Below are 14,590 nucleotides of genomic sequence, written 5' to 3'. Positions count from 1 at the left end.
GTTGAATCAGTGGTATTTTTTTTTTCAGAAATAATGGAAAATAACTTCCTCAAAAATCCACCTACTACAACTGAAATAGAACATTGCTGAAGCAACTATTTCATGTGTTGAGGATCTTTTGCTGTACTGGAATTTGAAGAATGAGAATTCAAACATGCAAAACATTGCTAGAAAATGCTTGGGCAAACCTGCTGCATGAGTATTTAGTGAAACAGCATATTGAATGTTGCTGGACAAAAGAAGAAATAAATTACCTCCAGAAGTGCTTCAAAAAGGTTTTTTTAAAAGTTGAATCTGCCAGCCTTAAATTTTCAGTATTAAGGACATGAATTAATTTTGCTATATGAATTCATGTGCTTCTCAAACATGCAAATAACTCCTCCTGTGCCGTGTCCTCCCCGATGGCGCAGTGGTAGCGTCATCGCCTTGTAATCAAGGGGTCCTGGGTTTGATACCCGGTGGAGACAATAATGGTTTGGATCCCACTTTAAACTGTAGGTCCAGTCCCAATTAGCCTTGCTGTGCATAAAGTGGACTTAAAACACCAACTCAATCAATCAACTCCTCATGTACTAGTTAAATTTCTGAGAATATATACAGTTCAGTGCAACTTTGATTTTATGTTTTTCAGGGGACCAATCTGAAAAACTTAAAATGTGGGAAAATGTATAATTGAAGAAAATTTTATAACATTTTTGCTATGTTGGGACCATCAAGATTGAATGTAGAAAATGTAAAATCTGGGAACGTAAAATCGGGGTTCCACTGTAACATGCAAACAGAATTTTTTATAACAAATTAATTTTTGTCATGCTGAACATCATCCATTTCTATTGAATAAGCTTATGTATCAGAATCGGTTCAAAGCATTATCAGTGAGTACATCGGAATTAGTAAATTTTCTGCTTCGTCACATCACTACTGAAAGGGAATAGGAAAACCAGACACTGCCAACAAGACTTCACAATTATAATGCTTTATTGTGTATTGTGATTAATGTGGTTGGTTGGTTATTTTTTTGCAGAACATGTGTGTTCCTTGCAACAGTGGCATGTGCTGTTTCATGATGGGAATAAATGGCACAGATATGATCAAATATTATTTTAGGTTGCAAGCATACAGTTGCAAAACAGGCTATTTTGAACTTGGATAACACCAAAATGACACCTTAGTGACAAAGTGGTACTGAGACTGATGCCCTCTATACATTTCTGTGTTTCGTGTGCGTCATTTTAAGGACACCCTGTAAATAATTGTGTATGTGTGTGTGGGGGGAGGGGGGTGCATGCTATTTTGAAGTTCTGATATAAAAAATATTCATTCCCAGCCTTTTTCTTCTCTTGTTTGTTAATTTTAATATAAGGTGCAACTTCTGTAACTTATTTGATGATTATATGTTCACATTGGAATGTAGAATGCATGAAAATTAATGATTTCCTAATACATATGTGGAAAATTTTGTTTTATTCTTTCTTTTTTAATTTACTTCAATGCATCTGTTTTCTTTCAGAGGCGACTACTGCCAGTATGTGTATGAAGCATTATATTTTATATCAAAACCTATCAAGTTACTTCCACCAGCTATGCTGAAACCAGTACCCATGTGGTCTGGAAAACAGATAATCTCAACAATACTGATCAATTTAATTCCTGAAAAGAGATCACTAATAAATCTCGAGTCAAAAGGCAAAATTTCGATTAAGGTAAGTGGATAGCTCTATATTGTATGTACTGTTTGTGTTGTATGTATATTGCACATGCTGCTTCTTGCAATGTAGCTAGTGCAGGGCATGCAGATGGACAGTACAGATCTGATATGTAGGACATGGCAAATCCAACTGCCTAAATTGCTCTTTTCAGAGTATGAGCTAGGGATGGCCAAGTTACCCAGTTCTGAAAATACCCCGATCTGGATCTGGTGAGAACATTCCACAAAAATCAAAGTATTCTCCATTTTGAACAGAGCTATTTACTACTCGTCATATTGCACATGCTGATGAATCTGGTCATTGTACCCCACGAGCATTGCATGCCACCACCTCCAGTGGCCATAGAGGCAGTGAAAGTAGGGTCACAGTGGTAATTTGAATTGCAATTTGTTCCGTAAGCCTCACCCATAGTGTAGTGACTAACAATGTCACCTTGTAATCAAGGGGTCATGGGTTCAATCTCCAGTGGAAGAATATTGCACAGTGGTTTGTGTCATACTTTAAACTCTTTGTCTAATCCAAATTAGCTAATCTGATCTTGAAGTGGAAAGTGGACTTAAACTTGAAAAAAATATTGTTCTGCATACATGTAAAGATTATATCAGGAGGAAAATAGTGTAAAAGAGTAAATACCTAAATAGTATCAAAAATTCCAACTTACATGAGTGAGTATAAATTTATCCAAACTATGTTTTGGAGGTCAATACTTCCTCCTTCGGGTCTACATGAATATCTAGACACCATGCATTACATTGAAAAAGCTGCCTTAGACCAAGTAGGGGGAAGTTTAAAATTCTATGGTAGGTATGTCGATGACATCTTCATTATTGGGAAGGAAAGGGACCTAGACCTTGTTTTCACTGAAATGGGGAAACGGGAGGAAAGGATAAAATTTACAAGGGAAGACCTAGTCAACAAGAAGATTAATTTTCTTGACTTAAGTATAACAAAAACTGATTGCGGAATAATGACGGGTGTATTTCATAAGCACCTTGCAGGAGATCTGAACATTCATGTATGAGTCAAATCTAACATTTATCTCAATTTCTTTATTAGAGCCGAAAGATTGTGTAACAACAAAAGTGAGAAAGAGAAAGAAATAGCTTTAATAAGGGGAGTGGGCTTGAAGAATGGATATTCAATCTTGGAGATGAATAGAATTGCTAGGAAAGCTGGGAGACTTGTAAGGAAGGAAATAACCAATATCGCCGATAGGGAAATTGAAAGATAGGAGGGACAGAACAATGGAGTTTGCTTTGTCGGTATTCCCTATCGTAAAGGAATTTCGGAAAAAATAGAAGTTATAAAAGAAAGTAGTAATAAATTGGACCGGAATGTATATGAGGCTGCACATATATGCACCAGAAATGATAATAAACTTAATAGAGACGACGGCAATTTAGAGGAGGAGTGGGTCCGTTTTCTTAAAAAGTGGGATAAAGCCAGTAATGATTACTAGGGCTCGGATTTTTAGGTAAATAAATATTTTTTCTGCGAGTAGATATGACCTTGTAAGTGAGTTACAAATTCCGATCATAGTAACTGGAGCCTATATATCAAATTTTATTTCACATAAAAAAACATATTTTCCAATTTTTTTTATGTAAATACATATTTCTTAATATTCGCTCATAAATGCATAAAATGAATGTTTCGTCCCAAAAATTTCACATAAAATTTCGTATCTACTTAAATTTTCTTATCTTTTTAAGATTTCCCAGAAAAAAATCGAAAGTTTTTTTTTTATAGTCGCTGTATTTATTTTCTCATCTTAGAGAGGGAAAAATTTCTGCAAGACCTGGCAACAGTATCCCGTCTGGATGTAACGAATTGTCCATACTGAGAGGTAAAATGTAAGCTCAACGTTCAGTAGTGGACAGATTGTTCCACAGTATTTGCTTGGCATGGTATTGCGTGGGAGAACATGTGAATGGCAGTAAACATATTGCTGCAGCTGTGCGTGTGAAAAGCAAACAATCCCTTATTGGTGACCCCATCCCAAGTTCGTCCCAAGAACCATCCAAGTTTTCTCGTTATTGTGCGGATTTGTGTATGGCTTTTGTTTCTGCTGACATACCGCTTTATAAGGTGAATCATCCTCAGCTGCGAAATTTTTTAGGCAAATACACAAACATCGACACCCCAGATGAGTCTACTTTAAGGAAATGTTACCTCCCAAAGTGTTACGAAGAAACGATGCAGAAAATTCGTGATATCTGTGAGAATGAAAAAATCTGGGTCAGCATAGATGAAAGTACGGACTCAAGTGGTAGGAAAGTGGGAAATGTAGTTGTTGGGTTATTGAAAAATGATGAAACAATTTCAAGTAAATCTTTTCTTTTAATGTGCCAAGAACTGTGTGCCACAAATCATGTTACAATTGGTAGATTGTTCAATGAAGCCATGCAGATATTGTGGCCAAGTGGGGTGAAGTTCGACAATGTTTTATGGACCAATGTTTAATGGACCAAAGGCACAATTGCTTCGCAGAAAACTCCAAGATGTCATGGCAAAAAATTCCGGCTTTAAAATGATGTGTAACATTTCGAATGTATTGGACGGTGAACAGGAAGACAATATTGGATATTTAAGTGTGAGTGAAATATCATGCCTTAAGTATGCGAGGTTGACTTCATGTGATGTAGAACGAACATTTTCGCAGTATAAGGCACTGTTTCGAGACAATCGTCAGTCCTTTGTAATGGACAATTTGAAGATGACAGTTGTGGTGTATTGTAATTCACCATTTTTCAGCAAAACATGCTAATTTCATCTGGTGAGTAGAGCTGTTTTAAGCAGAAATTTTCAACATTTTTAGCACATAAAAATGCATATTTTCCATGTTTAAGTACATAAAGTGTAAATATTTTCCATATTTTGAGCACATAAAAAATAAATATTTTTCTGATTTTTAGCACCTAAAAATCCGAGCCCTAATGATTACGCTGAGTTGGGTTTCCATGTCACCGCCGAAGTTTCGAGAGCTGCGGAGGAAGAACATGAATTTTCATTGGATTGGTGAAGCGAGAGTTGAGGGGAATCAGTCCCATGGAGGGGAGGTAACCTTCAACTCTGTGTACGGAGACCGTTACCCACACGCTTTGCCTCGCTGCTGAATGGGATTCCTGGGCTGCTGCAGGGGACCTGCTTTTAAACCTTTTAGTATTTTAATATGGGCTTTTTAGGAACACAGGAACTTTTACCTTGTCAGAGTCGAGGGTTTTTATAAGTGTTTTTTACCCTAGCCTTCAACCTATATCCCTATATAACACTTTTTACGTGACACCATGACCGGTGTCTAGATATTCATGTGGACCTGAAGAAGGAGGAAGTATCGACCATCGAAACGTAGTTTGGATAAATTTATACTCACTCACGTAAGTTGGAATTTTTGATACTATTTAGGTATTTACTCTTTTATATTTGATAGTGAGTAATACGCACTTCTTCATTATGTTATTAGGAAAATAGTGAAATCAAAGGTGTTTTTGTCTTTATGTTACAGCACGAATGATATGTCGAGCAAAGGATGAGGGTGTCCAGAAACAAAGCTGCAAATTGTGGTGAGGGAGGAGATGGAGGGTGTTAAATCTAGAAATGGCCATCAATTTACTGATCTAATTTGCCCAGCACAGAAAATGCTCTGATCTGTATTCTATGAGAACCAGATGAATGCATCTGGTTGTCAGTACTGAGTACCTGGATACAAGGACTGAAAACTGGGTAGCAGGATCCAAGAACTGTAACCCAGAACCTGTGTATTTCAAGATCTGGATGTGGCCATCCCTAGTATGCATGGGTTGGATATTCAGTTGGGAAGTTCTGGATATCCAATAGATGGAGGCACATATTTTTGGTAAATAAAAAAGCTAAATTTCGGTACAAAAACAGAGTCAATTTCGGGTTCAAAAGCAGTAAATGAAATGAAATTTCGTTGTTATAGCGTTGAAAAAGCTGCATATAAAATGAAATTTTGGTTTTAAAAATGTGAATATAATCCAGGGTGACTAGCGACTGGGAAAATTGGGAAAACCGAAAATTTTCAAAAATCTGACAGTCGGACAATATATTTGTCTCGTGAGTAACGCTTGCTAAGTTTCTAATGATTTGAAGCACTTTTTCCTTAGAAATGACTACCTAATGTAATTGTTGTTGTGTGTCACAGAGTTATGTTTACTGCAACATTTGAGCACACAATCGAAACATACGTAAATTTTATTCACAGAAAACATGGGTTTTCTGCACATAATTACTTTCCTCTGGGTTCAAAAAATATCCAACAAAAGTCGAAACTCACTGCTAGTTTATCCAGTCATGCAAAATGTGCCGGGACTACACGGAGCATGCGCTCAATCAAGGGCTCGAAGAATCCTCGCAAAAGTCACCGAAGCTTTTCTATGTGGTGCTGACAGTTGGCCCCATAGTCACGTGGTATCTGCTTATCAGTCGAACTTGACCTTGTGCCTGCAGACTGAAGCGAACGAAGGTACTTTACGGAATTTGTAAGCTGGAACAAAACATTCCATGTGTTACAACAGACAGAGGTTTGTCTTCAACTTTGGGACAAACAAACCACACTACGCATACAGAGTATAATGTAAGATAAAAGGCAATTATATCTCCGTCTCCTCACACTGACAATTTTATTGCCATTTTTGGAGTTATTAAAACACAGAAACGGATCATATTATTGAAGTCGTACCTCATGTGATGGTTTGGTTCAATATGCTGATCAGGTTTTCTGACAAAAACAGGCTGGGTTACCCAAGAACAGTAATTTTGTATCATTTATATCTGCTTCCTTCCTCATCCTGTATAAGGCAAACGAGCACATACCACAAATATGTAAGAGAACAATTTGCTAATTTGGTAACTTGTCTTGCAATTGAATTTCTGTCATGAACAGCTGCAAACAAATAAAGACTTTTCTTTTTAAAGATTACACTGAATAATTTTTATTTGATTAGGAATCAAGAATTGACTTTAGTATTCCCATGCAGTGCCCAAGAGATTCTAAGCACACTCTAAAACATACTACTGTTCATTTAAACGTATTATTTCCACAATCAAGACACAAATTAAAGGGCATGCTCAAGAAAAATTTTATTTCTGTGATTATCAAGTGCATTACGTGGTCAACATCAAGTTTGAATTTGCTGGTTATCAAAATATTATTATTTTGAAAATACTCTTTCAGTTGGTGGAATGTGCCTGAAATTGAATGCCCTCTTTTTAACTGTGAACGTGTTTTGTTTCTTCAAATAAAATATTTAGTTTACAATTTACTTCATCATACCGACCTGTGTTCTTCCCTCTTGTTTATTTATAGTAATAAATAAAAGCCCATTGGAGCCCAATGATCAGGTGGCTGTATTCTTTTCACTAAAAAAATAACTGTTTTTTCAACACATACACAAGTACTGTCCTTCGTCGCTTCGGAACAACACATTTTCATCTTTGCTGCTTTCAGATTACCAACATACAACGTGGAATGTAATTTAAAAGATTTTGAAGAAACCTTAGTTTTATAAATGCGGTTGGATGAAATTAGACCAAAAAAAAAAAAAAAAAAACTTTCCTTATGCTGGGCTCGAACTCAGGTTGCCCACATGCTAGTCCGACACAATAACCAACACTCCAAACGAGACAACACGAAACTCGCTCGCAAGTAGTCAACTGAAACGAAAGTTTATTTTCAGATTGATAATTCCCAAGTTATAACATGCCAAGGCAGATGTGTCTTGCATTTTCTGTACTTTTGTTATTTGAGTCACTATGGTCTCTCCCTAGTTTAATCACGGCAATGATGAGGAATATTTTTTAGACAAAGATGATAAATAGACACACAGGAATAATCACCCTCGCAAGTCTAGAACCTTCGATGCGAGGTGTGTTTCTTGTTCTAACTATATCTGTGTGTTTGCGTTAGATTCATTGTATTTCGTGAGTTGATATGAATAAAGTAAATACATAACACAAGTGGGTGGAAAGGACTGGAGAATCGTAGCTACGGAACCATTGAGAAGATATCCTTCGCCTAGATAGACAATCTCTATATCCCCTTGTAATAGAGAACCTATTAGAAGAATGAAAATACAGACTAAAAGAACAAATTTGATGCATATCCTTTCATCAAAATGCCTAGAAAACAATATTACACACATCTTCACTAATACAACGGAATAAAAAAAATTGTCCTTGGTGGGGATCGAACCTAGATCTCACTGATGAAATCTCTGTACGCTAACCAACACTCTACCAATAACACCACGTTTTCTTTTTTCAAGTCAGTCTGTTTCATCCCTCAACACCTGAAGATGAAAATGCATCTTAATTTCTCTCATAATTGTTTCATTGTCTATTAATAGAAACTTCGTATGTCAAAAATAGACGCATTCTCTGTGTAAAAAGTCTTATGTTTCGCACATCGTGCTTCTCCATTTACTGCTATTTGGACATTCACTTGGAAGTTAAAACTTAGCTTTGTCTGTGTGTTTTGACGTGCATGTGTATGAGAAGAGTGGTGTGCACGTGTGTTCGATGTTGTTCTGCGTATTATTTTCGTTCAAAGCATTAATATAATTGCAAAATATGGAATTTACTGTAATGCAAGGAGTGAAAAAATAAACCAGTCCGTCAGGTTCGTTCCCAAACAACATTAAATAATGAGACGTAATGTGTACCGAGTATTATTCCTTGTCGAGAACACGAGACATTACGATCGACAATCTTCATCTCGTATTTCTCTTTGGCATCACTACTCAATTTACAAAGATGTATACCCGTGGCTGGTATACAAGCTGCAGAATTTCAATGTTGATTGGGTTGTCTACTCACAAGGTGCTTGGTGGTCAGACATGGATGGCTTGCATCAGTGCTTCTTCAATAGGGTCGTTACAACCCAGAAGTGTCCGTGACTACAAGAAATGTTGGTTAAATTACAAACCAACCAACTATTAATCATGTGCATATATAATACATGCACATTCCAACAAATATTATTATTAATTTGCCTCATGTATGCTAGATATTATAAAATGGATTACCTGTAAGTTCAAATCAAATTCTACATTAAGAAACTTTTTTTATTCCAGTAAGTTGGTAATAATTTTACATGTTTTATTAAAGAAAAGAAAGGCATCATGGTCAGAAGTAGGAAACATGAAAATTCTGATAATGTAAATAATAGTGACATACTTTGCCAGATAAAATAATTTACAAACTCAGTCCTTTAAAGATCTCAATACATGGAGTAAATTTTAATTGCACATGCACTGAGTGTCTTCTTCATACACTGAAGCACCTGATCTCAGCTAACACAAAATCGTGATATTCACCATGCTGAAGTTTGGAGAATGAGGAATCAAAACTGCAAGAACTGCAATTTGCTTTATGCACTATCAGGGAAGAACTTAAGAATTTTCTTTCCCTTTGAACTTGTATGCATTCTCATCTACCTTCTTTCTAGTAGATGGAAATTCTTGAGCAGAAAGTCCATTCCAACAAGAATTTCCTGTGTTAACTTCACTCACATTGTTATCATTTACTAAAATTAAACCACTAGGAGTACTTTTTCTCTTTGCACAGTCACCTGGAACGTAACCATCTTCTTTCTGGTCAAGTGTGTCCATTATGTTTGGGTTCCTTGCAGCAAGATCCACTTCTTCCTTAGCTACAATGTAATAAAAATATGTAAATAATAAAAGACGTTTATTACCATGTGAGAAATGTTAACAAGCAAACATTTGCATCTAAATTAATATTGGGATTATTCCTTGAAATGACATGGATTCAAGGTTTAGGTTTTTAGAAAATTCTAACTACAATTGAAAACTTTTTCCTAAATTGATGTATTTAATGCTGTAAAATCATTTATATCTTTTGTGTTTATTCACACAACATAATGGAATTTGGCATTCACATAATAAGGAATAGTTGTTTCTACTAATGGCTGATTATGATAAATACTAAAATTATTCCAGTGCCTGAAATTTAATCCAAAGGCAGGGGTTGTCAAACATTTTTGCTTCATGACACCCTTAGTGTTTCAGAATTTTTTCACAGTGCCAAAGTCAAAATGTAGCCCTATCTAACACTTGCTTGAAGTTAAAAAATAAATATATATTTTAAATTCAGAAACATTTTATGTGTAAAAAGTACTAAATAAGCACATATTTGGAACAATCGTATATCATTTCAGTGAAAATATTGGAATATTTTGGAATGGTGTCATTGTGGCCACAGCCACCCAGGGCACGGTGCAACACACTTTGGAAACCACTGTCCTAAGGGATAAAGTTAACTGGAACATGGTAATGATTACACACTCTGTATTTATGGTAAAGAATGTGGTTGTGGAGTATTTTTTTTCAAAAACTTCTCATTCCACTATTAGAAAGAGTTGTGTGTCTCGTACTAGTTTTCCACAAAAAATATAATTCTACCCAACTGTAAGCAATTTCTTGAAACACATCCACTGAAACCAAGTATGCTCTTCTATGTTCTTCTTGCTGCAGTGCTCAAAGTGAGAGGGGATGTGGAGGTGGGGATGTTATCTCCTCAGCTAACAAAATTTTCGCAAAGCATAATCCAGACACCCTCACTGTCACCATGATAAACCTTAGAAGAATCCCCCCAGTTAGATACAGAGCTCAATAAATCAACGTCAAGTGCTGCTTGCTGGTGTCATGCATCAGTAGTTACCACATTGAACTATGATGGAAGAATTTTTAGTTCCAAGTCCTTATAAGAAATGTAGACATTTCTTTTTATTTCTCCAGTTCTCCTTTCATTACAGAGAGCAATGCACCTAGGTAGTGACATATACAGCTTTCATGTGCATGTACAGATCATTTGTGTGCTAAATCAAATTTATGTAGGTACCTATGGGGAAAGCATACTTATATCAGGAGATTTCACAAAAGTCTAGCACTGAAATGTTTTTTTTGTAAGTCAATGTAAATGGTTGTTTGATAATAATGGAAATGATAATATCTACATAAATTATAAACATTGTTCTAAACAACATGACTAGGCACATAAACTCATACAACATGTACAAGATGGCAATTTTCATTATGTGATCATCTTAATGGTTATTAAATATATAACATATTTCTTCCTGCTGCAGGATTCTTAAAAATTGTTTATCATCAAGTTACTTACATCTAACCATTAAAATCTTTGCTGGGTATTTTCTTCCGTCTTGCCATTTTATCAATTTTGTTAATCCTGGCTCTTCTATACAGTCTTTTTCCAAGTCTATGGGACACGTTTGTAAAATGTTATCTTCCAAGTACTGGACTAGAGTCCAGCAATCTGTAAGAGAGAAAAATGTAATTTCATATTAAAATAAGACAGTCTGCTTTTTAAACGATTTATGATTCACATGCACATCCAACATATAATATGGCAGGGTGGTCAAAGAAATGTTCAATTTGCCAAATATTGTCATTTATTTCCTTATTTATGGAGATGTGTGACCTTCCTGAGTAAGATGGCAAAGTAATACGAAGTGTATCCTGCTATACATAAACAAGTAGGATGTAACAATATGTTGCAATCATCAACCAAAAGCAAAATAATGTGATTAGTATTGTGAATAGAAACTTTCATACTAAGCATTTTGTATTGCATTTAGAATGAAAGAAAATGCACTCTTCAAAATAATTAATTAAAAATAAGTAAGCATGCTATCATTGATGGTAAATAAAAGATCACAAAATCCTACTGATAATAGAAAAATTAATTTTGTCCTTTATTTTCAACAATGTTTGTGCAAAAATAAATGATATATTTTGTAAATGCCTATATTCTGTGTGACAAACTTATATTCTTCCTTCAAAAACAATAGCAACTTTTAAATGTATTTAATATTTGTTAATACATACATCACATGATAATATAAATGTAACAATCATAACTGATTGAGCATTTTTCATTGTGGGGGCAGAAACTCTGCTTTTCAAAGCTGACATATTGCAGAGCAAACATATTTATCTCCTGGTATGAACAGAAAGAGGCTTGCTCGTGCAGGGTGCTAGTTGCAGCTGTCTGCTTATAAGGATTTTGAATGTGTGAATGTAAGAATAGACACATGGCAACTAGATGCAAGATACACAGCTCTGAACAAGACTTTACGTAACATGATATATTTGAATATGTTCCACAACACAACAAAATCTGTAATAGAATTCAGTGAAATCTACCAGTTTTAATGGGATACATGCATTCCAGTGTTTGCCTGGCATAAGGGAAAATCGTAAGTATAGTATTTGCAAAGGAAGACTAATCCTACAATTGAACACAGCACGCATCGAAACAAATAGCAATTATGAAAAAGATGTAAGCCATTAAAATTATGTGTTGTTTACGCTTTACTAACTTTACCACATAAAAGATAACAGTTCCGAATGCCTAATCATTTTTTTTTTTTTTGCAATTTTTATAGGAGCATTATTAAGTGCTTTAGAATACTAGAAATGATTGTGGGAGCAAGTTCGAAGCTTGGGCAAATTAATTAGCAAATTAAAAGCTTCGCTAAGTATTGTTTGCTGGAGAAATTATGATTGAAATGTAACTTGTGCGAGCAGGAGTTCTTGGTTTCTGGTCGAGTCAGACAATTATTTTTTTAAATTTTTTTCATAGGAGGCTCAAGGGCTTTTGTGTTCCAGATCCGATATTATATTATCAGGTGTTCAAAGCAGTAGATGCATTATTTTAATGCTAAGAGCCTTAAACCTGACCCTCCTAACCTAACAAGAAAAGCACCTCAAGCACATGAATTGAATGGCAGTAAATGAATGGTTGCTCACAATCACATGCGGAAGGAAAACAGACTGTTCTCCAGAAAACACACAGTACGTTATCACCAAGAATCTCAAGTATATGGTAGCATACATAATTAGAAATAAAAAAAAAACTGTCTGCCATGATAAATTCGGAATTAAACATACATAGTTACCAGCAATTATAAGCAAAACTGAAAGATGATTTGGTACCCTTGACCCTCTATATCCTATAGAGAAAGTGAAATATTTCGCATGGTATATGAAGATTTTGTTGTTTATGAATGTTTTGATTTGATTTTAACTCGCGGAAATATGTTCTTGTGAAGCAAAGTGCATCTGTTACCTTAGCGTGTTACTTTACAGTGATGTACAGCTCGAAAGTTTCGTACAAGTGAATCTAGCAACAAAAACGACATTTCACAACAGCATTTATAAATTTACGTAGTTAGCTTAGGATTGTTAAGTTTGGTGCCAATAGTTATTATTAGGGATGGGACCGATTAATCGGTACTCTATCGGTATCGGCCTATATAGGCATATCGGTGTATCGGTTAATTGATAAAATTACCGATTATTTTACCGATCCGATATATCGATAAATATATGATAATTTATTGCAAAATTCTGCCATTTTGTTGTAATTTTTATGGATAATCTTCGTGCCCTACTTTCTAAAAAAGTAAATGTCTAAATATGCAACTCCTTTTGCACTGCAGTCACCTTGAAGCACACATATATTAAGGAGGTCAATGACCTTTCAGGTTCTTCAAGGGCCATTTCTAATTTTATATCGGATCGGTAGAATATCGGTTATCAGTATCGGTAAATTTTATATCGGTACTTTATCGGTATCGGCCAAAATTTCATATCGGCCCATCCCTAGTTATTATAAACATGTTCTTTCGCTATTTGAGTGTGCATACAAAGGGTTTTAATAATAAAAAGTGGTGAAAGCACTAGGTTTTTGCTTACACGGGTCATACTTTGTGATATCTCCGTTATTTGTGTTTTCCGCGTGCTGGAACTAATTTTATATTACATGAGAACATCAAAATCTGTCGATTAATACAAATTTCAACGTAATTCTCGAGGCTGTACGGTGGGTAAACAGTCCTGAAATTTATTTTCTTTTTCAATGTTCACATCGTGTGTTTGCTTACAATATTGAGAAAGCAAATAATTTTACTGGAATTTTCATCCACGAGCACGAATTATATATTTTAACGTGATTTGTTTAAGTTACCTTGTAATCTGTATTGCTGAAGAACAAATGTTTTTCTCTAAATTAACATCCGCTGTAAAAAATGTTCCACCTGTGAGTGTTAAACCGTATTATTAAAATCGAATATTCCAACACATGTGCACGGCATACAAAAATTTATGAACATTTGTAATTTTTTTTACTTGTTTTCAGTCTTGTCGAACAAATCAAGTTCAGCTGCACTAAACATGTAAAGACACAGGTGACCAAATGTTAATAGAACAAACCTAAATTAATAAAGAAAACTTACCTACTTTTATTCTTCTTTTCTCGGATCTCGTGTCCATTTTTAAGAAATGCAATCCAGCTACTTAACTACGCGGCATGAGCAGAGCAGACGAAGTGACAACCACAAAATCCCACACAAAATTCGAAAAAAAATCCCTCAATTTGAAGCATTTTAAAATCGTCTGGATCGCCAGAACATTCGCAGATAAAGCTGTAATGAAGCGAAATAGCATCTCAGATGTTGCATAGCAGAATTTTGAGGACTATTACTTCCTTTCACACTGTTTCATTGCCCCTTCAAGTTTTCTTCCATCCAGAAAAAAAATCTCTCCATCAAGGGAAATTCCCTCTATCCATCGTCTGCGGATACGGAGCTGGCCGTGCTGCGGAGCGAAACACATCTGATACCGAGACACGCCAAGCAGCATTTCCAGAGACCTCTGGATAGCAGAATATGAACTAAAAGTAACACACGGTTAACACAGGCAACTCGTTGAAAACTGATTTTTTGGGAAATATCAAATATTCATGTAAAACTTCTCCCACGGTATTATAACGTCATTTTGCAATGGTTTTTGGGCATTTTTTTTTTGCGGGGAACC

General features: G+C 35.4%; 1 protein-coding gene across 1 annotated transcript in view; it reads left to right on the top strand.

The window, feature by feature from the left end:
• LOC145993867 (DNA-directed RNA polymerase I subunit RPA1-like) overlaps positions 1-14,590 on the top strand; it is a 381,417-nt gene that overhangs the window by 87,153 nt on the left and 279,674 nt on the right. Inside the window, exon 14 of the mRNA XM_083129730.1 lies at positions 1,511-1,703. Coding sequence (XP_082985856.1) covers positions 1,511-1,703 — 193 coding nt within the window. The remainder of the gene's footprint in view (positions 1-1,510; positions 1,704-14,590) is intronic.

This window comes from Lepisma saccharinum, chromosome 10 (genome assembly GCF_977018435.1).
Source record: "Lepisma saccharinum chromosome 10, izLepSacc3.1, whole genome shotgun sequence".
Lineage (NCBI taxonomy): Eukaryota > Metazoa > Arthropoda > Insecta > Zygentoma > Lepismatidae > Lepisma > Lepisma saccharinum.
Note: the sequence above shows the minus strand (reverse complement) of the source record. Positions and strands in the feature narration are given on the sequence as shown.